The 22,431-nt window shown below is 35.5% G+C and overlaps 3 protein-coding genes across 4 annotated transcripts; 2 read left to right on the top strand and 1 right to left on the bottom strand.

Annotated features, from left to right (window-relative positions):
• Window positions 1-1,127: 1,127 nt before the first annotated feature.
• Window positions 1,128-4,154, bottom strand: LOC306874883 (uncharacterized protein). Its single transcript, XM_079425179.1, has 5 exons — window positions 3,846-4,154; window positions 3,319-3,627; window positions 2,343-2,639; window positions 1,728-2,024; window positions 1,128-1,648 (listed from the first exon to the last, which is right to left on the bottom strand). The coding sequence occupies exons 1-5, from the start codon at window positions 4,126-4,128 to the stop codon at window positions 1,497-1,499; spliced, it is 1,338 nt and encodes a 445-aa protein (XP_079281305.1). The 5' UTR covers window positions 4,129-4,154; the 3' UTR covers window positions 1,128-1,496.
• A 2,630-nt stretch (window positions 4,155-6,784) lies between these two features.
• On the top strand, window positions 6,785-11,764 carry LOC306874881 (calreticulin-like). Its single transcript, XM_079425176.1, has 10 exons — window positions 6,785-6,844; window positions 7,509-7,784; window positions 8,313-8,414; window positions 8,521-8,724; window positions 8,872-8,966; window positions 9,046-9,255; window positions 9,362-9,475; window positions 10,252-10,395; window positions 11,028-11,120; window positions 11,254-11,764. Exons 2-10 carry the CDS (start codon window positions 7,694-7,696, stop codon window positions 11,461-11,463), a joined length of 1,263 nt encoding a protein of 420 aa, XP_079281302.1. The 5' UTR covers window positions 6,785-6,844; window positions 7,509-7,693; the 3' UTR covers window positions 11,464-11,764.
• Window positions 11,765-12,474: 710 nt separating this feature from the next.
• Window positions 12,475-21,666, top strand: LOC306874879 (UV excision repair protein RAD23 homolog A-like). Of its 2 annotated transcripts, XM_079425173.1 has the most exons (11): window positions 12,475-12,663; window positions 13,253-13,407; window positions 14,589-14,670; window positions 14,814-14,893; window positions 15,890-16,227; window positions 16,310-16,356; window positions 16,442-16,569; window positions 17,596-17,707; window positions 19,364-19,521; window positions 19,595-19,735; window positions 20,668-21,666. In XM_079425173.1, the coding sequence occupies exons 2-11, from the start codon at window positions 13,339-13,341 to the stop codon at window positions 20,779-20,781; spliced, it is 1,269 nt and encodes a 422-aa protein (XP_079281299.1). In that variant the 5' UTR covers window positions 12,475-12,663; window positions 13,253-13,338; the 3' UTR covers window positions 20,782-21,666. The 2 variants fall into 2 exon arrangements, with proteins under 2 accessions (XP_079281299.1, XP_079281298.1); XM_079425172.1 differs by lacking the exon at window positions 12,475-12,663 and having other exon boundaries at window positions 13,204-13,407; window positions 20,668-21,475.
• The last annotated feature ends 765 nt before the right edge of the window (window positions 21,667-22,431 follow it).

Here is a 22,431-nt window from a genome sequence, read left to right as displayed (position 1 = left end):
ACAGTAACTCTGTGTATGCGGTCTTTCAGCTGCTGCTGATGGTCACTTCATAAAGCCCGGGGTATATGTATATTTAGTATTCAAATGATGAAAAACTGGTTTGTATTAATGATTCAAAGACTCACTCATACCTCACTTGTTTCATTAATGGATGAATCAGTGTTTTTGAACGAATCTTGAATGAATGATTCAATGACAAATACATTTTTTAACAGTCACTTGTCGCCACCTAGTGAAGAAACGATGCAATCGACACAAACGTTATTTGAAGCACCACTTACTTTCAAAAATATGAGTGGCTCTATTTTGATCGCTACCATAGACATCAATGTTTGTAGCCGAACTATAAACTGTATCCCAGTATTTCTATGAATGACTGTAAGACAGAAATTATAAGAGCAAAAGTCATACAGATTTCAAACTCACCAACCAGACGCCACAAACAGAACAAAACAGTGTGAAACATCTTCAAAAGGATTCAGTTCACAAATATGAAAACACAAGCTCTTCAAAACTGGTTCAGTAATGAAACGACAGATGAGCTGATGTGAAGCTGATCTGTTTTAAAGTCATGAGAAGCTCTACTGTCAGCTAAAATAACCGGACATCTATAAGTGTTGATGCATGTTGTTTTTGTTTTTTTCACAACATGTTAAGTTGACTGCTTTTAGCTCCTGTTAGCCACAGCTTCTTCTTCTGTTCAGTGCAGATGTTTTCAGCAGAAATAATCTGATCCATAACATGATCAGTGACTACAGCAGTTAAAAGTAACTTAAAGCAATGCTTGTTTTTGGCTTTATGGAGCAGGAATCTGCTATAGCTCTGTGCTGAAATGTCTTCTCTGATATGAAAATATGATTAATATTCATATAAACACATCCACAGTGTGGTAACTTGGCATGAATAATCACACTGAAGGCAAGACTGCAGTATGCTCGTTTTTACTAATAGCTATCTGTGCATACAGAATAAACACAAAATATATCAATTTAATAATTAAGCAAAATATTGTATTAGCAGTATTATAAGCTTTATAATAATGTAAACCTTCATATGCACTAATGAACCTTTGTATTCCTCCAGGGGGCGCTCGACATGTAATCAAACATGGAGAGACTCTTGAACCTCAGAGTGAGAAAACTTTATTGATAAAGGCAAGAAAATACAGATGACAACTAGACTGAACAGCGAGATCTGTGTGTCTTATCTGACAGACATATAAACAAATCCTTCAAACTGAATCTTTACAGTAATAACACCGAAAGACAGGTACAGTTTCAAAACCCATTAAACCTCTAAATCAAACATGAAAGATTAATCTAATGTGAGCATTTTTGGTAATCTTCAATATTTATCAAGACAAACACTTGCATTTGATATTTATATGAACGTTTGAAAATGAGCCACATCAATACCAGCAGATGAATATAAAGCATGTAAAAATAAAAGATTATTAAATGATACATATAAGGTAGTTGCATGAGAAAATACATCAATCATGTTTCTGATGTGTAAATATGTGCTTGATCTTGTTCAGATGTTCTGGAGCTGATGTCATAAACCAGAAGAATGACAGTAGCCACGCCCACCAGAGCAGAGAGAACCAATCGGATCACAGCTTCAGTAGAAGCACAACAGTGTTCAGAATCTGAGGAATAAACACATCAAACTGAGATCAGCTCAGTCAATAAACGCTAATATCAGCTCTAATATCAGTGCTGCCGTACCTGAACATGTGTGACAGAGTTGACTGATGTCCAGATGTTGAGTCTGGTTTCTGATGGGATTGTTGAGCACACAGCTGTAGGTGTTTTTATCCTGATATTCCACCTCCAGAGGTAGAGAGAGACTGATGCTGAGATCAGACACACTGATGCTGGACAATAAACTGTTTCCTTTGTACCAGGAGAGAGTCACATCACTCACATTCACCACTGAACACAGAAATGAACAATTCTGCTGTGATGATGATGATGATGAACATTGTGAAGAGTTACTGCTGATGACAGGAACAGGCAGACGAGCTGAAAACATGAGAGAATAATTTAACAGTAAGTAACAATAATTAAGAGTTTGTTTTATCAGTCAGTGTTTGAATGTTTTGAGTCGAGTGTTTCATGCTGATACTGTTCATATGTCAAGATTAATAGATTAATTTAAAACAAAATGACCAAAAAAAAAATAAAACTTAAAACACAAGTTGAAAAGACAGTGTCTCAATAATTATTTTAGTGATCTTAAATGACTAAGTGGTTTGTTTGTTTAATAAATATTTATTGAATACTCAAACAATTATTCATATAAAGACTGGCAGCACAAATGACACTGTGTTTGTGACTCACCAAAGACAGTAAAACTGAATGTATTTGTGGTCTGTTTGATGCCTTTGATCATGGTTATTTGATAAAGCCCAGAGTCTGTGGTTGTGGTGTTTGTGACGGTAAGAGATCCAGTCTGATGTTCCAGCTCCAGTCTGTCTCTGAATCTCCCGTCATATGTGGAGAAGATTCCAGCCTCTTTCTTGATTAGAGCTATAACGGTCCGTCCAAACCTCCACGTTATCAGATCATGTGTCTGTATTTCAGTAAGACCAGAGTTTAGAGTGACTGAATCTCCCTCCATCACTGACACCACTTCATCTGTAACACCAGAGAGAACAAACAGAAAAACATTAAGACTTTTAAATAACTTAAGGATAGTTTACTTAACAATCTGAAACTGAAAATGAATAATATCCAAATATCAAAACTGATTAATAATAACTATGTTTGTGGTGATTTTGTATAAAACTCTTATTTCCTGATGCAGGAACTGAAGTTGATTTGAGCTCCACACAACATCATACACAGAAAACACTTTTAACTCAGATGAGAATCACGTCACGACTGAAACTAAAGCTGCTGCTGTTTGAGCTTTAGTGTTTTATATAAAGGGCATTTAGAAAAAGGCTAATCGGAATCAATGATGCATTTATATAGCGCTTTATTGTGTATTGCTGTACACCCAAAGCGCTTTACAATCATGTGGGGGTCTCTCCTCAACCACCACTAGTGTGCCGCATCCACTTGGATGATGCGACGGCAGCCACAGTACAACGGCGCCAGTGTGCTCACCACACACCAGATACAGGTGGAGAGGAGAGAAAGTCATTGAGACAATCAAGTGTATAATATATCAGCGCAGACATCAACTAATATCAGTGCTGCTGTACCTGAACATGTGTGACAGAGTTTACTGACGTTGAGATGTGTGGTCTGGTCGGTGAATGAATAAGCCACAACACAGCTGTAGAAATCAGGACAAATGATCTCTACTCACCATAGACAGAAACACGGAAAGTTTTTAGTGATGGTTTTGATCCAATTATCAGTAGTTTATAATATCCAGCATCTTCTATTCTTATATTTGTGATGGTCAGAGATCCAGTTTGTTTGTTCAGCTTCAGTCTGTCTCTGAATCTCCCATCAAGAACATCATCTTTTACAGTCCTTCTGTTGGCCAGTTTATTGATTTCAGCTATTAAAGTGATTTCACGTCCAAACCGCCACTGAATCTGATCATCATCCATTATTTCAGTAAGATCAGAGTTTAAAGTGACTGAATCTCCCTCCAGCACTGATATTTCATCTGTATCACCAAACACAGAGAGAAGAAACAGAATAGCATTTGTCACAAACGAAAACTGTTTAAATACTTCATGTTTGTTTACTTAATTACTGAAATGTAATTTTCAAATGAATAATAATATAAAACAACAGAACAGATACAAAAGAAGCAAAATAGTGTGTGGATTGATATTGTATCTGGTGATGAAAAAATAAAACAGGTGGAATAAATATACTCACCATAAACAGTGGGAAAGAAAAATATTCTCAAATGGTTGATCTCTACTTCATAAACTCCATTATGATCAGTTGTGATGTTCGTGATGGTCAGAGATCCAGTTTGATTGTCCAGCTTCAGTCTGTCTCTGAATCTCCCATCAAGAACATCATCATATACAGTCATGCTGTCAGACGTTACATTGATTTCAGCTATTACAGTGTTTTCATATCCAAACCTCCACTGAATCACATCATCATCCATCATTTCAGTAAGACCAGAGTTTAGAGTGACTGAATCTCCCATTTTCACAAACTTCAGTCCATCACCAAACACACCTGAAAAACACAGATTAAAGCTTCAATTTAATTTTTATTTTATGCTGGTTTAAGAAAGCCGTCACTAACACTAGATCTAGTTTAAAATATTTGAATATTCTTCAGTGGTACAGAAACAAAAAATGCCAAATGAAAGGAGAAATCGATACATATATGTAACTGGATCTGTGTGGTGTTTTTTTATTTTTTTTTAATAAAGTTTCAAAAGTTTCAAACAGCGAAAAACAGGCTGAATGAGTCTATCGCTAGAATGCACCACACTCAACAGAGATGAATTCAAACTTGATCTCACAGTAAAATCACAGTTCAGTTATTTCTGTATGAGAACAACAGTGAATGTTAATCCTCTCTGACTAATTTAACCAGTAATTTATGACATGATACCAGAACAGAAGCCGTAAAAACAGATTTCAAACTCACCAACCAGACGCCACAAACAGAACAGAACTAATTTGAGAAGCATTTTCTTCATCTGTTCACTGAAAAGTCCAGTAATGCTTAAAATGTCTCACGACTGAACTGTTATATTTATCTGGTTGAATCCTCCCCCAACCTCAGTTAGTTTCCGTTCACATGCCCGTCTCCTTCAACATCATGAAAATCAACAAGCTTTTACTGATTTTACCTTTCCAACTGATGCATGATAAGAATAACGACTGATTTCATAATCGACCATTGATTATTTTTTTTACTGTAAATGTGTTTTGTATGGAGTGAAAGTCTGATTGTTTGATTCATATAAGTAGAAGAAAATAGAGAAACACTCCAGCCACAAACCACAGACCTCACTCAAATAATAATAAGACAGGCTAATGCAGACGCTATTTGTCCATCAAACCACATTAGATGTAGAAAAATCAGACCAGGTTTATTTTCGACACAAACTGAGCTGCTCACAGCAGTCAAGTGGGATAATGACAGAGTCCAGCTTGAATTACTCAGACAATGTGTATGTGTTAACTGGTTAAAATATTAAAAGTGGATTTAGAGAGAAGAGGTAGCTTGTCTTTGAGAAATTTACTTTGAGGAACCCTGTTATAGAGGGATGATTGTGTAACGTAAGGGAGGTATAAGTGCTCCTGCATGTGCAACAAACAGAAGCCACCAATGAGATGGGAAAAACTTGACGTGTTAAGAATTAACTTGATGTAGCAATTTAAATATTCTAGATATTAACGTTTATTGACTGAGCTGATCTCAGTTTAATGTGTTTATTCCTCAGACTCTGAACACTGTTGTGGTTCTACTGAAGCTGTGATCCGATTGGTCCTCTCTGGTCTGGTGGGCGTGGCTACTGTCGTTATTCTGGTTCAGTGATACTCAAATCTGGCTCGTGAGATCCACTTTCCTGCAGAGTTTAGCTCCAACCCTGATCAAACTCACCTACCTGTGATTTTCTAATGATCCTGAAGACATTAGCAAGCTCAGGTGTGTTTGATTAGGGTTAGAGCTAAACTCTGCAGGAAAGTGGATCTCGCCAGCCAGATTTGAGTATCACTGTTCTGGTTAATGACACCAGATCCAGAGGAGCTGAACAAGATCAAGCACTTATTCACACATCAGGGACATGATTGATAATGTAATTTCTTGCATATTGTTGCTTTGGGGGCTTAAGCCCCTGATCTCTTTGAAGATGGATCATTCACTTAATTTGGATATTTAAACAGATTCAATCACCCACGCAATCTTATTCATAAATGACAATGATTCATTCTATTGGACCCTTTGACAAATATGCACTGACCAAGAAACAGCAGTTAATCCTAAATATTAAACATCTTTACAAAGTTTTCTGTATGGTTTACAATCATTCAAATAATCACAGAAGTACTGGGATTAAAGTCTATGGTTCAGCAGCAATCAAAAAATAATCTTTTTGAAAGTGACGTCACACTTCAAATAAAGACAACTTAGTGCCAGCAGATGGCGCAAGGGACTTAAAAAAGAGTTCAATTCATTACAAACATTATGAGCAAATCATTGAATAATCCCTTCAGCTTGATTTATGGGGATTTATTCAACTTTAATATATTTTATAAATAGACTGCACAAATTTGCATTTAAAAAAAAAAAAATAATTTCAGATAAAGCATCTGGTCATTTCTTCACAAACAAGATATTACTTTTATATTGTGAACACAGAATTTCCCTTTTTGTGTCGTAATCTGTAGCAGTTGAATATTAATCATATTTACATATCAGAGATCACTTTTCTACACACAGTTCCTGCTCCATAAAGCCATCAGAGAAACTCTGAAATCAGTCTGAGAGGAGAAACAATTGAGACATTTGATAAGAAATGAAGAAGAAATGAGCTGAAGAGTTACAGGAGAGAGCAGAGCCAAACACTCTCAGATCAAACACTGCTTAAGACACTTTTAACTTCTCTAATATCAGCAACCAGACTCAACATCTGGACATCACTGAACTCTGTCACACATGTTCAGGTACAGCAGCGCTGATATTAGAGCTGATATTAGTGTTTAATGACTGATCTGATCTCAGTTTGATGTGTTTATTCCTCAGACTCTGAACACTGTTGTGCTTCTACTGGAGCTGTGATCCGATTGGTTCTCTCTGCTCTGGTGGGCGTGGCTACTGTCATTATTCTGGTTTATGACATCACATCCAGAAGAGCTCAACAAGATCAAGCACATATTCACACATCAGTTGACTAATATCATGTATCTTTTTTAATCATCATTTATTTTTCCAATGCTTTATTATAATAGTCATCTGCTGGTATTGATGCTGCTAAAAATTGCTTTGCTCACATTAGATTTAGTAGAATTTATTTGATCATTTATCTTAATTTTTTTCTTAATATGGTCATTTTTATTTTGACTGTGGGATTTAAAAGACTTAAAAATGTATACCTGTCATATTATTTAAATGTAGCAGGTATTGTTATATGCTAAGAACAGTTAGTCTTCTGCATTCACCTAAACTAGCTTGCATTGCAAAATAGATAGTGTTTGTTATTGAACAGATCAGACTTCTCTCCTAATACTAAAGCTCCTAGATAGTTAGGCTAGGCTACTGGCTAAACATAAACTCTCCAAATTACAAATGCATTTTTAGCACACATTTAAAAAAATAAAAACAGTTTGAAAGACTTTAAAATATTTCCCTCAGAAATTTTATATTTCTTTAACTTCATGACTACGACCGCTAGGATTATAATTAATAATATAATTGGTAGTAAGCAGCATGTATCTAAGCTAAACACACACACATGTTAACATTATCACATTAACGTCCTTAACAAACTCATTTTTCTAGTTTACTTAGTATCGCGACAAGAATCTCACTAAACTTGTTTTTATTCCTACACACTTCCTTTCGCAGAAGCCCCGCCCACTGCGCTGACTCCTCACTCGTGGTCTCCTCTGATTGGCTGCGCGTCCGGCCAATGGTTCTCAGCCATCTGTGCAGGAACACAACCGAGCCATATTTCACTGAGCCTTAGCTCCAGCGCCATTCATTATTACATCGGGATCTTCATCTAATATAGCTTCTTGAACAGCGCAGAGATGCGGATCGCTGTTGCAGTGTGCTTTATATCTGCTCTGGCATTTGCTGCATATGCAGAGGTGTATTTTAAAGAACAATTTCTGGACGGAGGTAATTTCACTTCTTTGATCGTGCGTGTCTTTCGATACATTGTTTCATTGAGATGAAAATGTCAGAATAATGGGTCTTAATGTCTTTTTGTGATGTATTGAGTATGTTTATTTTAGCCTGTTGTGTTATCTCGTCAGTGTCACTTTCATTTACTGTATTTGCATACTAAACTGTGTTATACAACTTAAGTCATGCTAAGAATCCATGATTTGTGAAAATGATTCCTATTTTTGTCTAAATCACTCATTCATGGATTATAACAAACGAGAAATATATTTTATGAGTCAGTGTTAGGTTTTGCTTTCAGTTAACTTTTTAGACCATTAAACTGTTGTTGTCGTATAAACAATTTGTTTCATATCTGTTGTTTTTAACTTACAATATGTGCATAATTGAAGTTCTTTTATATTTGACTTTGTTATATACACACATACATGTAGGCCTGTAAAATAAAATAAAATAAACTGCACAAAGTAAATTCAATATCAATTAATATGATATTCTTATATTTTTGCTTTGTCTCTCCAGATGGTTGGAAAAGCCGATGGTTGGAATCCAAACACAAATCCGACTACGGCCAGTGGAAATTGACCTCAGGGAAATTCTATGGCGATGCTGAGCTTGACAAAGGTCAGAGGTCACGCCTTCTTTCACTGGCTTATGCAAATGTCTTCATCTGAAAAGTCGATGTGAGATGACTTTAAATAATAATGCAATGGTTTTTTCCCCCTTCAAGGTTTGCAGACAAGTCAGGATGCTCGGTTTTACGCTCTATCCAGTCGCTTTGACTCATTTAGTAATGAGGGTAAACCACTTGTCATCCAGTTCAGTGTGAAACATGAGCAGAAAATCGACTGTGGTGGCGGGTATGTGAAAATCTTCCCCGCCGACCTGGACCAGACCGGTATGCACGGTGAATCGCAGTACTACATTATGTTCGGTAAGTCATGATTGGTGGCTTAAACTGTTGCGTCTTCCACCAAGAAAACTAGCAAAACGTCAACAACATTGACGAAGTGCAATGTGAAATCCATTTACTTTCACTTTCAGTATTTTTGTGTCATTTTCACTTTGATCTTCCTCGTAGGACCCGACATCTGTGGCTACAGCACCAAGAAAGTTCACGTCATTTTCAACTACAAAGGGCAGAACCACCTAATCAAGAAGGACATCAAATGCAAAGTATGTTTTATCAATGTAATTAAAATCTCTCGATTTAATCAAGTTGTTGTAATTTAGTTCTTCCGCTTGCACCCGTCAGGATGATGAACTCACGCACCTGTATACGCTGATCCTGCGGCCAGACCAGACGTACGAAGTCAAAATCGACAACGAGAAAGTAGAATCGGGCTCTCTGGAGGAAGACTGGGATTTCCTTCCTCCAAAAAAGATCAAGGATCCCGAGGCCAAGAAGCCAGAGGATTGGGACGACCGGGCGAAAATCGACGATCCTGAAGACACAAAACCTGAGGTGTGTTTTCAATTGACAAAGCTGTAGTGTGCAGATATCTTTGCAATATTTTTAAAAAAAGTTGTTCTTAGACTTGAATTCAATGGTGTTTTAACTTTTTATTTAGGATTGGGACAAACCTGAGAACATTCCCGACCCTGATGCCAAGAAACCCGACGATTGGGATGAAGACATGGATGGAGAATGGGAACCTGCCATGATCCCGAACCCAGAGTACAAGGTACACAATGACAGTCCTAACATAGAAGATCCTGATATTTCAAGATCTATCAAACATGAAGCTATGAGGTGCTCTGAAGTGATCGGATTGGTCTAGTTTGGAGGTTTTATGTCCGTTTTGGGCACTTGGGAGACCAGTTAAAACCACTTTAGACTGGTCTTTTCTGCACAGTAAGCTGCCAGAAGAAGGTTTAGGGTTCACTACCAGGTAGGCCTGGACTTTCCAGGAGTTTTTGAGTGATTACTGTTATCTTCTTGTTATCAGAGATATCCTCACAAAGTAGATCCAAATATTTTAATATCTACCAAACATAAAGCCATCAAGTGCTTCAAAGTAGTCTGATTGGTCTAGTTGATTGTTGTAGACCACTTGGGAGACCACCTGAAACCACTATAGAGTGGTCTTTTCTGCAGGGTAGGCTGTCAGAAGAAGGTTTAGGGTCCAAGTAGGTTTGGACTTATCATGTCATTATTAGATGTCCACATATAGAAGATCCTAATATTTTAAGATCTACCAAACAAGCCATAAAGTGCTTCAAACTGGTTGGTTTGGTCTAGTTTTGGACCTTGGGAGACCAGCTAAAACCACTTTAGATTGGTTTCAATCCCAAATAGGTTTGGACTTTCTAGGAGTTTCTGATAGAAATTAATACTCAAGGTTGTTACTCACATGGACCATTTTTACTGTATTTTCAAAACTATCTTCTCAATCAGAGTGATTGTTAATTGTGCAGGATCCAGTTTTACCAACTGGCTAACAAAGCTGTGTTTATGTAGGGCGAGTGGAAACCAAAACAGATCGACAACCCCAACTACAAAGGCACCTGGATTCACCCCGAAATTGACAACCCTGAATACACTCCAGACGACTCCATTTACAAATTTGACAACATTGGCATTCTGGGACTGGATCTTTGGCAGGTATGGTTTAGATTGGGCGTACTGCTAAACTAAGTTAAAGTTCATTTGTAGGTTTTCAACAAATTTGGTTTGGCTATCTTTGGTGACATTAACCTGTCCACCAGGTTAAAAAAATGTTTTCCAGAATTTTGTGGAATACCATATTTACATTAGATATACAATAGTTGTACATTGCATTTTTGGCATTTACAATTTTGGTGTTTTACAAAATTCTGACACACAACATAGTTATTTTTGTTATTGTATTTTTGGTATAACAAATAAAGTAAATTTTAATGGAGCACACAAGTACAGCATTGATTTATTTTTTGCAACTTAATTTAAGATTAGGAACATATTTTTTTGGTTAAATGGCACATTATGCAGGATCGCAAAAACTTTTGTTTTAATGTTTTGTTCCGCAAAAAATGAAGAACCACAAAGGAAATTAAGAGTTGCGCAAGTACCTCATTGAGTTCTTTTATTGCTACTTTTTCTCATTCATACGTTGTCACACCAACATATCAATAACTTTATGTAGTACTGCAGGTTTTTTTTTTGCAATGATTTTGTTGTTAAATGGCAATTTATGCAAGATTGCAAAATTTTGATGATTTATCCATAGTTTAGTGATCTTTTGATCTTTCTTACAGGTGAAAACTGGAACGATCTTTGATAACTTCCTGATCACTGATGATGTTGAGGAGGCCGAAAAATTTGGTACAGAAACGTGGGGCGCAACAAAGGTAATTATGTCAGTTGACAACATATTAGAATTAATAACTTAGTTATTTGATTTCAGTGATCAGTTCTTACATTTAAGCAACATTGTTAATTAAACATAAAAACTGATGGCCTGATGTTATTTTTACGTATCAGGGACCAGAAAAGAAAATGAAGGACCAGCAGGAAGAGGAAGAACGGAAAAAGGGTGAAGAGGAGGAAAAGAGCAAGAAGGATGATGATAATGAGGAAGATGAGGAGGATGAAGATGAGGATGAGCCAGAGGGGGAAGAGCACACAGAAGAAGCTCCTGAGGAGGAGGAAGAGGAGAGTGAGGACGATACGCTCCCTAAAGACGAGTTGTGAAGAGGAGTTTCCTTCTGAATGAGCAGATCTGATGTGTTTTTGATGTCTTTTTCTTTATACATGTGGTGTGAATTTTTGGCCCTGCCCCTTTCTACAAACATGTCGCATCCCGTAACTCTGATTTCTTTTGGTTTTGCTGCTAGAAGCCCCCCCTCCAACACATTTATAGTATGACCTGATAAACTTTAGATTAATTAATGTATGGGTTTCTGTTCTGTCTCGAGTCGCGCAAGGGGAAAATTCGAATGTATCATTTGTTGGATTTGCACTTTTTTAAAATAAATGATTTAATTTTAAATGCTTGTCTGGCTCATATTTTGTGGATGTTAATTGTCCTAATTTTTGGCTGAAAGTAAATGTTTACTGAATGTAAGCATTTTAAATAATTGAACAATTGATAATTGAATCCCCAAGATTACATTTGGGTTTTTTTTGTTAATATTTTTTTTTTAATTGTTATATTTTCTGGTTTTAAAATAATTTTGTATTTTTGACGTTTTTAATTGTTTCTGTTTTAATTGTCTATATAGTTTTTGTTTGTTTCAGTTTTTTTAATACATTAAGATAAAGTACACGAAAATGAGAAATTAGTTTAAATAAGAATTTTAATTTATTTCAGTTAACAATGTTTTTTATGGTTTTTGTTTTAGTTAACTATAATAACTATTTATTTGATATCATAATGACAGAAAACGTTCCATTAAATGGTTAAAAAATGTATAACCTCTTTAAAATAAAGTAGTTAAAGGGATACTCCACCCAAAAATGAAAATTTTGTCATTAATCACTTCGCTTGTCTTAGGAACCCAATTTAAGATATTTTGGATGAAATCCGGGAGGTTTGTCCCATTGACTGCATAGTAAATTGCACTGTCAAGGTCCAGAAAAGCATCGTCAGAATAGACCATCTGCCGTCTGTGGTTCAGTCTGAATTTAATGAAGCAACGAGAACATTTTTTTTTCTGTGCAAAGACTTTATTCAACAATTAATCTCCTTTGGTTCAGCGTAGCGCCATTTTGGAGAATATCCGCTGGACGCAAGATGCGTACGCTCCGCACGGATATGTCTTCTATGTTTGTTTACGCTTTGATTTGAATGAAAACGGCACATCGGCTGACACAGAAGAGCATACGTGTCCAGCGTTCTTGCATCCAGCAGATATTCTCCAAAATGGCGCTACGCTGAACCAGAGACATGGGGTAAGTAATTAATAACAAAAGTTTGGGGTGGAGTATCCCTTTAAATTTTTAAATATTAATAATACGTATAAATATATAATAAGATTGTTTTGAAATATAGTAGTTTACATTTCAATAATGTCATAAATGTGTCATAAAGAATATTCAGGGAGCCATTTTGTTGTCAAGTGACAAGAAACCCATAAAAGGGACCCTTGTAGACTGAGACTCTTAACAATATCAGAAAATGATACTTTTTTCATGACAAGACAATGCTATTTGAAGGTATTAAATGGTTAAACATCAAGAAAACTTGATTCTAATCTTGATTTACAATAAGCAATGATGTGTCCTCACTACTTGAGTCAATTAAATCAAGACTTTTGTTTGAAAATGCTGTAAATTTCTGTGTTTTAAAATAGATGAGTCTTTTTTTGTGGTCTTGTTTATCACTGACGGACCCAGTGAAGCTAGTTCTGAGGAAAGCTCGTGTTACTTTGGTATTTTATCTCAAATAATGCCAGCCAGATATTCATAAGACTCTTAGGGGTTACTGTACGTCCACGTGTCTTGTCCAATTCAGCAAGTAGATGGCGTCTTCCCAACACAGGCGCCTCATCCCTCCTGAAGATAGCTGAGTCACATCTCCACGCGCGTTCATTGAAGACACTTCGCGGGGTCTCGCGCTCAAACACAATGCTGACGATCACTCTGAAGACCCTCCAGCAGCAGACGTTCAAAGTGCAGATAGACGAGGAGCTGACGGTGAGTGTGACCGTGTAAACATGCCAGCGAGCGGGCATGAACGCGCTGGGAAACGCCGCGGCCTCCCTGCGGCTGGTGCGCGTGAAACAGTCGCTGTCATTGACCAATATTACATTATAACGGATGACGTCACATTCTAACGGCTGTTAATTTGAAAGTAACGGTCGCTTTGTTCACTTTAACGGTCTGTTTACACTCTGGTGGTGTGGCAAGCCCTCTTAACACCTATTCGAGTAAACATGCTAATGTTATTTATTACTTATCTTAATTGCTAGCAAGTAGTCCAATAGTGATAAGTACAAACTGTCTATTTCACTGATAACTATTCATTAGTTATTCTAGAATGCTAGTTATCCCAGAAGCTAGTCACTAATGCTTATTCATTAGACGCTAGGACTTGACACTATTATTGGGTTGTTACTAATTAAATATGCTAATTTATGACCCTAAACTCTTTTGGGAGTTGTTAACAACTATACACTACCAATTACTTTTTATTAGAGCCAACTATGTAACTCTTATTTATACCAGTAGTTACTAGTGTTTATTCCAGCTTTATTCATCTGTATTCAATAGATACTAAATTAAAAATTCATATGCATGCCTACTGTGACTAGTAGAATTTATTAATATATAATGAATGGGTTCTTTATAGTTCGATAAATCTTACTAGAATGGTTAAAAATGCTACTAATAACTGGATTTTGTTTTTATGAATAAATATTAAAGCAGCTTGCCATGCATCTTGTTTTCCTAGAATGACAATGCATTACTGTTATGGATTGTATTTATGTTATGATCCGTTATTGTTTAAAGTTTATTTTTATGCCTGTCAGATGAATGTGTCTTGGTCATTTAAATGGCTAATTTTTCTAAATGTGTTCTTCTGTAATGACTATTTGAATTAATTTAGGGTGAAAATTATAATTTTTTATGTGTCCAGATAATGCAGCATTATTCTGACTGTGTTTGAGCAAAGCAACGAGCTGAAATGACTTCATAATTCAGCAAATTCCCATATGAATCCATTGCTCTTTAAGATAGTTTGGGAAGCACATGACCATTAGTTGCCTGCTTTCATAATCATACAGTTCTTGAGTCTTATTTTGTCTTTGAAAGCACAATCTTGAATTGTGAAGATGTTTCTAATAAAATTCTGTCCTTGTATATTGTAAATACAGGTAAAGGCTCTTAAAGAGAAGATAGAGGAAGAAAAGGGGCAAGATGCTTTTCCAGCTGTCGGTCAAAAACTAATCTATGCAGGTCTGTTTCTTTGGACATTTGTTAGTTCTGCCATTGCAAATAATTACTGCCAAATATGACTTTTTGCCGTATCCTTCCTCAGTTTTAATAAGACGCTCTTAGATTTATGAAATTGCATTTGTGTTTTTCTCCATAAAATGCAGGCAAAATTTTGAATGACGATATACCTCTAAAAGAATATAAGATAGATGAGAAGAACTTTGTCGTGGTGATGGTTACAAAGGTAAAGCTTCTTTCATTGCCTTCTTCATAATAAGCTCATTGCATGTATATATGCAAGTTTCAGTCCAATTATAGCCTTTAAAAATGATTTTCCTTCCATGTGTTCTTTCAAATTTTGGATGTTGCATAAAAAAGCGCTGGATGGAAATGCATAAAATCTTAAAAATGCACATAAATCAACCAATGAACATAAAACAATTAAAAACACTTTTTTGAGGCGAGTATTTTTTTTATTCGATAAGAAAATCTTTCCAAAAACTATGTTGGAATCACATTTAGGGGGTGTATTCTTGAAAGTTTTCATCTAAAAACAAAAGCTGCTTTTTATGCCTTTTGGCCGTTCATTCGTACCACTATCATCTCTGTGTAGACTATCTCACGGGCAATGCGTACATATTTTATGAAGTGGCTAATTCGTATGATTTCTGTGACAGGAAATCCTTTGTATGAATTTGCCACCTCGTAAAATACGTAGGAATTGCAATGAGATTAGGTTGGTAAACTACGAAAATGCAAATTTGTGAAAAGGTACGATATCTGTGACGGGTAGGTTTAGGGGCGGGGTTAGGGGTGGTCCTTTGTAGGAATTACTACGAATTTATGGCCTGGTATGCATTATTCTATGTATTAACTAATTTTCATGGATCCGTGTTAACGAGGATCTTGTCAAAAACACAAAGAAAAAACTTTTCTGTTTTTAGTACAAACGTTTTTTTTGTGTAAACGTACCCTTACGGAATAAATTCCCACAACATTGTCACAAGATTGCATTCACAAATATCAGACATACAAACGCAAGATAACATGACTTGCGTTTCATCTACGCAATTTCCCAGGAAGTGACGTTTTTGTTCTCTTGTTGAGCACGTTTCTTTATCCGCATATGTTTTATGTGAAATTTAATTTCAAGTTATTCGAAGCTTTGCATAGAAACGGTGTTAAAGTTCATTAGCAGGTTTCTATAGTTCTGTGTGCAGTTGTGTTTCTTTTTCTACAGCCCAAACCTGCAGCACCTCCACAAGCTCCTGCTCCTGCTCCCGCGCCGGCAGCTGCCGCTACCATTACCGCAACTGTCGACGAAACCCCTGCACATCCACCTTCAACTCCTGCTGCGCCTCCTGCTGTCTCCACAGTGCCTGTATCGACCCCTACTCCCGCTCCCATAGAACCAGCGACATCAGCGGAGCCGCCCGCGCCACCCATCATAGCGCCCCCTGCTGCCTCGGAGGCTGCTGCGGAAAAGCCTGAGCCTGTTAGCGCGACTCCCGCTCCGATCTCAGAAGAGGAGAACCAGGAAGCCCAAGAGGAGCAGGCCATCGCCCAATCAGAGGCCAGGTATGGCCACACCCACCAAAAAAAAAAACTTTTTATTGCTCAAAGAATGAAAATTCCTCAATTTGTCATACGTTTTGTTCAGCATTATAGATGAATTGGGTCTTTTAGAAGCAGCTGCGTCCATACTAGGTATGTTTGGGTTTTCGGTCTTGTTATAATCCAGGTAAAGAGAAAAGAACTTGACTTTAACATCTGTCGCCTTTCGTTTCTTTAGTTACAGGTCAAGCGTATGAGAATTTGGTGACAGAAATCATGTCAATGGGTTATGAGAGAGAACCGGTGATTGCCGCCTTACGAGCAAGTTTTAACAATCCAGACAGAGCCGTGGAGTATCTGCTTATGGTGAGTTACTAATGTACTTACTATAGTAAAGCTGCAGATGTTTTATTTCCCAATAACCCCCCGCCCCCCCCAATAGAATTAATAGAACTAGTTTTGTTCGAAGTCAACATGAAATTATATTTGTAACCTATTTTACTTTGTAATGTGACTAATTTCTGAGTGAAACAGGAAACAGGGACTTTTATTGATATTTGCACTTTGCAAATCTTTTATATTGTCTATTTCCTTGGTAAAGTAATCTTACTTAATATATTGTTTGTATAATTTCTCATCTTCTAAAATCGCTTTTTAAAGACATATCCCAAAAAAAAGGTAAGAAAAAACAAAAACTGCAACCATTTAGATCATCAAACCAACTTTTTCCAAACTTTGTATATATATATATATATATATATATATATATATATATATATATATATAATGAGTACTAATACTAAAATATATTTTAATGTTAAATTAAGTATTAAATGACATATTGCAAACATTTAATTATTTTATATCAGTTATCAATAATGAATCAATTATTTCAAATTATTTAAATACATTTTAAATTAATACTATTAACACATGAAAAGATAATCAAATATTGAAATCCATTGTAATCACCAAACAAAGTTGCATAAATATATAAAAAAGCATAAACCAGTAGATAAATTATTTAAATACATATTAAGTTAATAATTTTAATGCTGTAATACACTTATTTCATTTTTTTATTGATGCTAATGATCATGTATAAAATTATAAAATTACAAAAATTAAATATTATAAATATGTTTATTAATTGTATTATAGTTTATGATTAATTACAAATTTTAATTAATAATGAAAAATAACACTGTTGAATTTATTTTAATTCTTTAATTTAATTTTATTTGTCTTTTTAGTTAGAATATCACCAATGAATTGTGCCCATAATTAATGAATATTAATAAAGACAATGTGGTCAACCTTGCTTTCATGTTGACTTGGAAAAGTGCCTTGTTTAAACCGCACAAATGACATCTGTTAATGTCTGTTCCTCAGGGTATCCCCACAGAATCTGAGCAGCCGCCGCAGGAAGTAGTGCGGCCCACGCCGGTGTCCAACCCCACCCCTCCAGCACCACAGCGACCTCAGCCGCCACCCGCCGCAGCCGGTGAGTGGCCATTTGTTCATGACGTGTGGAAATAGACGCCCATTTGCCCTGCAGCTGCCGCCTTCTTGCCGTTATTTCGGTAGCACAGCTGATGGTGGCGTCTCTATTTACGCTCATGGGCATCGCTGACGTTCTGTTCATTAGGAAGCATAAAAGTTAATATCCCAATCAAATCTGCATTAATGAGTTGTGAATGTGAACTTTGGACTTAAAAGTGATGTGCATGAATTTTACAATGTTTTTTAAACGTAACTTTCTTTATGTGTTGACAGTCACATTGACCCACATTGGATTTCTAAACAGTTTGAAACATTGGTTTAACTGTTTTACTTGTTGGAATTTGGTGGCTTTTTCTCATTTTGGGTTATGAATGTGTGTGCTAAGTTTTGAAACATAGATGTGTTTTGGAAAGGCTGTACAAATTTTGGTGGTGTTGGGGTCAAATTGACTCTCATTGGTTTCCATTCACTTTGCAAAAAAAAAACCCCAGCAAAGAATCAGAGAAATTAATGTAGCTTGTCAGACTAAAATATGAGATGCATGAAAATATTTACTCAAAATTGAAGACTCTTCATTATGAGTTTCAGTCAAATGTTCTGTGAAATTATGTTTTGGGGTGTTTATTTTTTGGATCTCAATTATTAGTTGGTTGCTGCACTAAAACAGAAAGGAAGTGTTAGAAACCTATTTTACCCTTAAAAAAAATGACAATGACAAAAACACACAACAAACCTACTAAAACTTTGACTAAAATTTAAATGAAAATTCAAAATATTCATAAAAACTTTAGTTTAATTTCACTAATTTACACTACAGTACAAACAATTTAGTTAATAATTATACTTAAGTGTATTGTCACTTGCACCATTATAGAACTAGTCAAAAGATTAAAATAAAAAATTAATTCACTGAATTTTTTTGTCTGTGCTGCAAATTTTGAATATAATTTTTTTTAGTCAGTGCCAAGCTACAATTAGTGTTTTTTGTATGATTAATATATTATTATAGTTTTTGTTAATATTTTGAATTAGGTTTTTCTTTATATTTTCCAATTTTATTTTTAAGTTCTACTTTGAAAAATAAAAAAAAACACAGCAAGATTACTTAATAAAGGTTTTAGTGTAAATGTAAATACTTACAAAACATGGTGTTATTTGTGTTGTATTTTTACTTTCATTAAAACTTAAAAACTGAAAATAGACAATATAAAATAAAATCTAATTCAAATATGAAAGGAATGCATAATAGTATATCAATGATGCTAAAATAACACTGCAAAAATTATTATAAAAAATAAATTATGTTGGGTATATATATATATATATTTTATTCATATTGTAAAAAAAAAATCTATTAATTAAAATTTACAATTTAATATTTAAATAAATAGTAAATTATTTACATTAATACTATTTGCATAATTAATGTATTTATAATGTTGATTTTTGGCTAATTTTGTGAGGGTCAACATGCGACAAAAAGTAGACACGTTGTCTTTATGTTTACTTTCTCATTTGGAGGCACAGAAAAGACAGTGTTGCATAATACAGTGCAGAAGGAAACAAAGAAAATGGTTTTCTTTTCGCTTTTCCTCGATGGCGGTCCACAGGCGGCCCGGGCCAGACTCCTCTACAGCGCTTTCTGTCCTGTGAACAGGTGCGGAGTCGGGACCGGCGCAGGCCTCGGCGAACCCGCTGGAGTTCCTGAGGAACCAGCCACAGTTTCACCAGATGCGTCAGATCATCCAGCAGAACCCGGCACTGCTGCCAGCGCTCCTGCAGCAGCTCGGTCGAGACAACCCACAGCTCCTGCAGGTGGGTGGAGCTTAGCGCAGAGCCGCTGCGATTGGACGCACAATGCTGAATCTGCGCTTATTTTTCTGTGCAGCAAATCACGCAGCATCATGAGAGATTCGTGCAGATGTTGAAGGAGCCGCACGGAGGCGAGGCCGGAGCTGCTGAAGCTCCCAGCGCACCACAGACCAACTACATCCAGGTCACGCCGCAGGAGAAGGAGGCCATCGAGAGGGTACGCTCAGACCAATGTGAAATTTACTTTAACTAGCCATTTGGACACGCTAGTGTCATGGAAATTACACAAAAATAAAAAATGAGAATTTTTTATTTAGTTTTTAAATAAAATACTAATAAACCTATTCACTTTTGCTTAAAGTCAGCATGGAATGACATTTGCTTTTCATTTTATTTGACATAATTCAAAGTATAACAAATATATACATATACATACATATTTTACATATACATACTTTTGTCTTTTTTTTTAGTTTACGTTAAATACAAATAAATAAAAAGTAATGAAACTTATTTAAACGTATTTAAAAAAAAAACTTAATTGCTAAAAGTTTATCTAAAAGTGAAAATATGGAAAAAAAAAACTACAAGGTAACAAATATGAAATTTTTTTATATAAAAATAAAATATTAACAAACATTAATAATATATATATATATATATATATATATATATGTATATATATTTGTGTGTGTGTGTATAAATAATTCAATTAATTAAAAACATTAAGATTATTTAAATACATTTAAATAAACATAAAATTATTTATAATTTTTTTTACAAAAATTTCCATAATTCATGTTTTTATTGTTGCATTTTAATGGTTATGTAGTAATTTGTGAATTGAAAATCATTTATTATTATAATGTCGTGTTTACTAATTATTTTGTATTTTAATATATAATTCAAATAACTATGATATTTTCATGGAATGTTTATTTTTATAATTACTCAGCTTTTTCGTCATTCGTGAATAAAATAAATGAAATTTTACAATGATACAATGTAATTTCATCTAATACAAAATGTCAGGGTTAACAAAAATACTTACTTGAAATAAAATAAACCCAATTTTTGTAGTATTTTAATTAAAAGTGATCGAACAGTCATTTCAAACAACATGTTATAAAATTGCGTTATGTTTTCTAGTTAAAAGCTCTGGGGTTTCCAGAGGGACTCGTCATCCAAGCCTACTTCGCCTGCGAGAAGAACGAAAACCTCGCCGCGAACTTCCTGCTCCAGCAGAACTTTGACGATGAGTGAGCGTTAACCGTTTAGACGCGACGACACTCGGAGGACGGCAACAGAGAGAATGCAAGCGCTAGACCGCATGTTGCGCGCGTGTGTGTGAATGTGTGCGTTAAAGCGAATAGAACGTCGACTGGTCTTCCATGATGATTTTCATGGAATTTAAACTGAAGCCATGATGTGACGTTATTATCAGCACAGCTAAAATAATTTTTAGATAGATATAGCCGATCCTTTACGATGAGGTGTCTGTTGTCTGGTTTCTGCTGCTATCTCTGCTGTGTGCATTGAGTGAGGTTTTATTTATCACAGTTAAAACCCTGCCAAAAAAACTGTCAAGGTCATCGCTCATTTCTCGCAATTGTTTTTCAGTATTAATAATGAGATGTTTCAGTCGAAGTAGATGCCAAATTTAATTTGTCGCCAATGAAAACAAGCCTTTGATGGATGGACATGCGTCTTTTCAACAAGTTGTACCATTTTTGTTTGTTGCGTTTTCTCCACTGGAACATTTTTGGAAATATTTTAAATTAAATATGGTGTCTACTTGTGCCATGTTATGTCATTTTTAGTGTTTACTTTTCTTCCATTATGAGCCTCTACTGTGTAAAATACAATATTTATGCAGTGGACGTCACCAAACTACTTTTCAACTCATCTGTTCCCCTACATTAAACCATACGTTAAAAATAAACCAAATTTTCTGCACTACATGGGTATGTTAGTATCTCTAAACCCATGTTTAAAATAAGAACTGTCGATAACGTCTACAATCATGAGTTTTTGTTAAAAAAACAGCACTGATAGTTGATATGTGGCTAATTAACTCGATTTTATTTTCAGGTTTATTTCTGTTATTTGATGGGGCATGTTTAACAAAAATTAAAATTGTCATCATTTACCCACCCTCAATTTCTTTCTTCTGATGAACACAAAATAAGACATTTGAAGAATGTTGGTAACCAAAAAGGTAACGGTAACCATTGCTTTCCATAGTATAGAGAAAAAAAAAGGACTATGAAAGTCAATGGCTACCGTCAACTGTTACCAAACAGGTGATGTTAGCCATTGACTTCAATAGTGTTTTTATTTTTCATGCTATGGAAGACAATGGCTACCGTCAACTGTAACCAAAACGGTGATGGTAGCCATTGGCTTCCATAGTGTTTTTCCATACTATGGAGGGTAATGTCTACCAGTTGACGGTAGCCATTGGCTTCCATAGATTTATTTTTTTATTTTTCCCATACTATGGAGGGCAATGCCTACCATCAACTGTAACCAAAAACGTGATAGTAGCCATTGACTTCCATAGATTATTATTTTTTTTCTCCATACTATGGAGGCCAATGCCTACCGTCAACTGTAACCAAAAAGGTGATAGTAGCCATTGGTTTCCATAGTGTTTTTCCCACACTATGGAAGTCAACGGCTACCGTCAACTATTTGGTTACAGCTGACAGTAGTATATTATAGTTTCCATTGTATAGTATGGAAAAAAATACTATGGAAACCAATGGCTACTGTCATGTCAACTGTAATCAAACAGCTGATGGTAGCCATTGACTTCTATAGTATGGAACCAAATACTATGGAAGTCAATGGCTACCGTCAACTGTTTCGTTACCAACATTCTTTTTTATTTCATTCTTAATTTTCATTTAT

This window comes from Barbus barbus (assembly GCF_936440315.1).
Source record: "Barbus barbus genome assembly, chromosome: 9".
Classification (NCBI taxonomy): Eukaryota; Metazoa; Chordata; class Actinopteri; order Cypriniformes; family Cyprinidae; genus Barbus; species Barbus barbus.
Note: the sequence above shows the minus strand (reverse complement) of the source record. Positions and strands in the feature narration are given on the sequence as shown.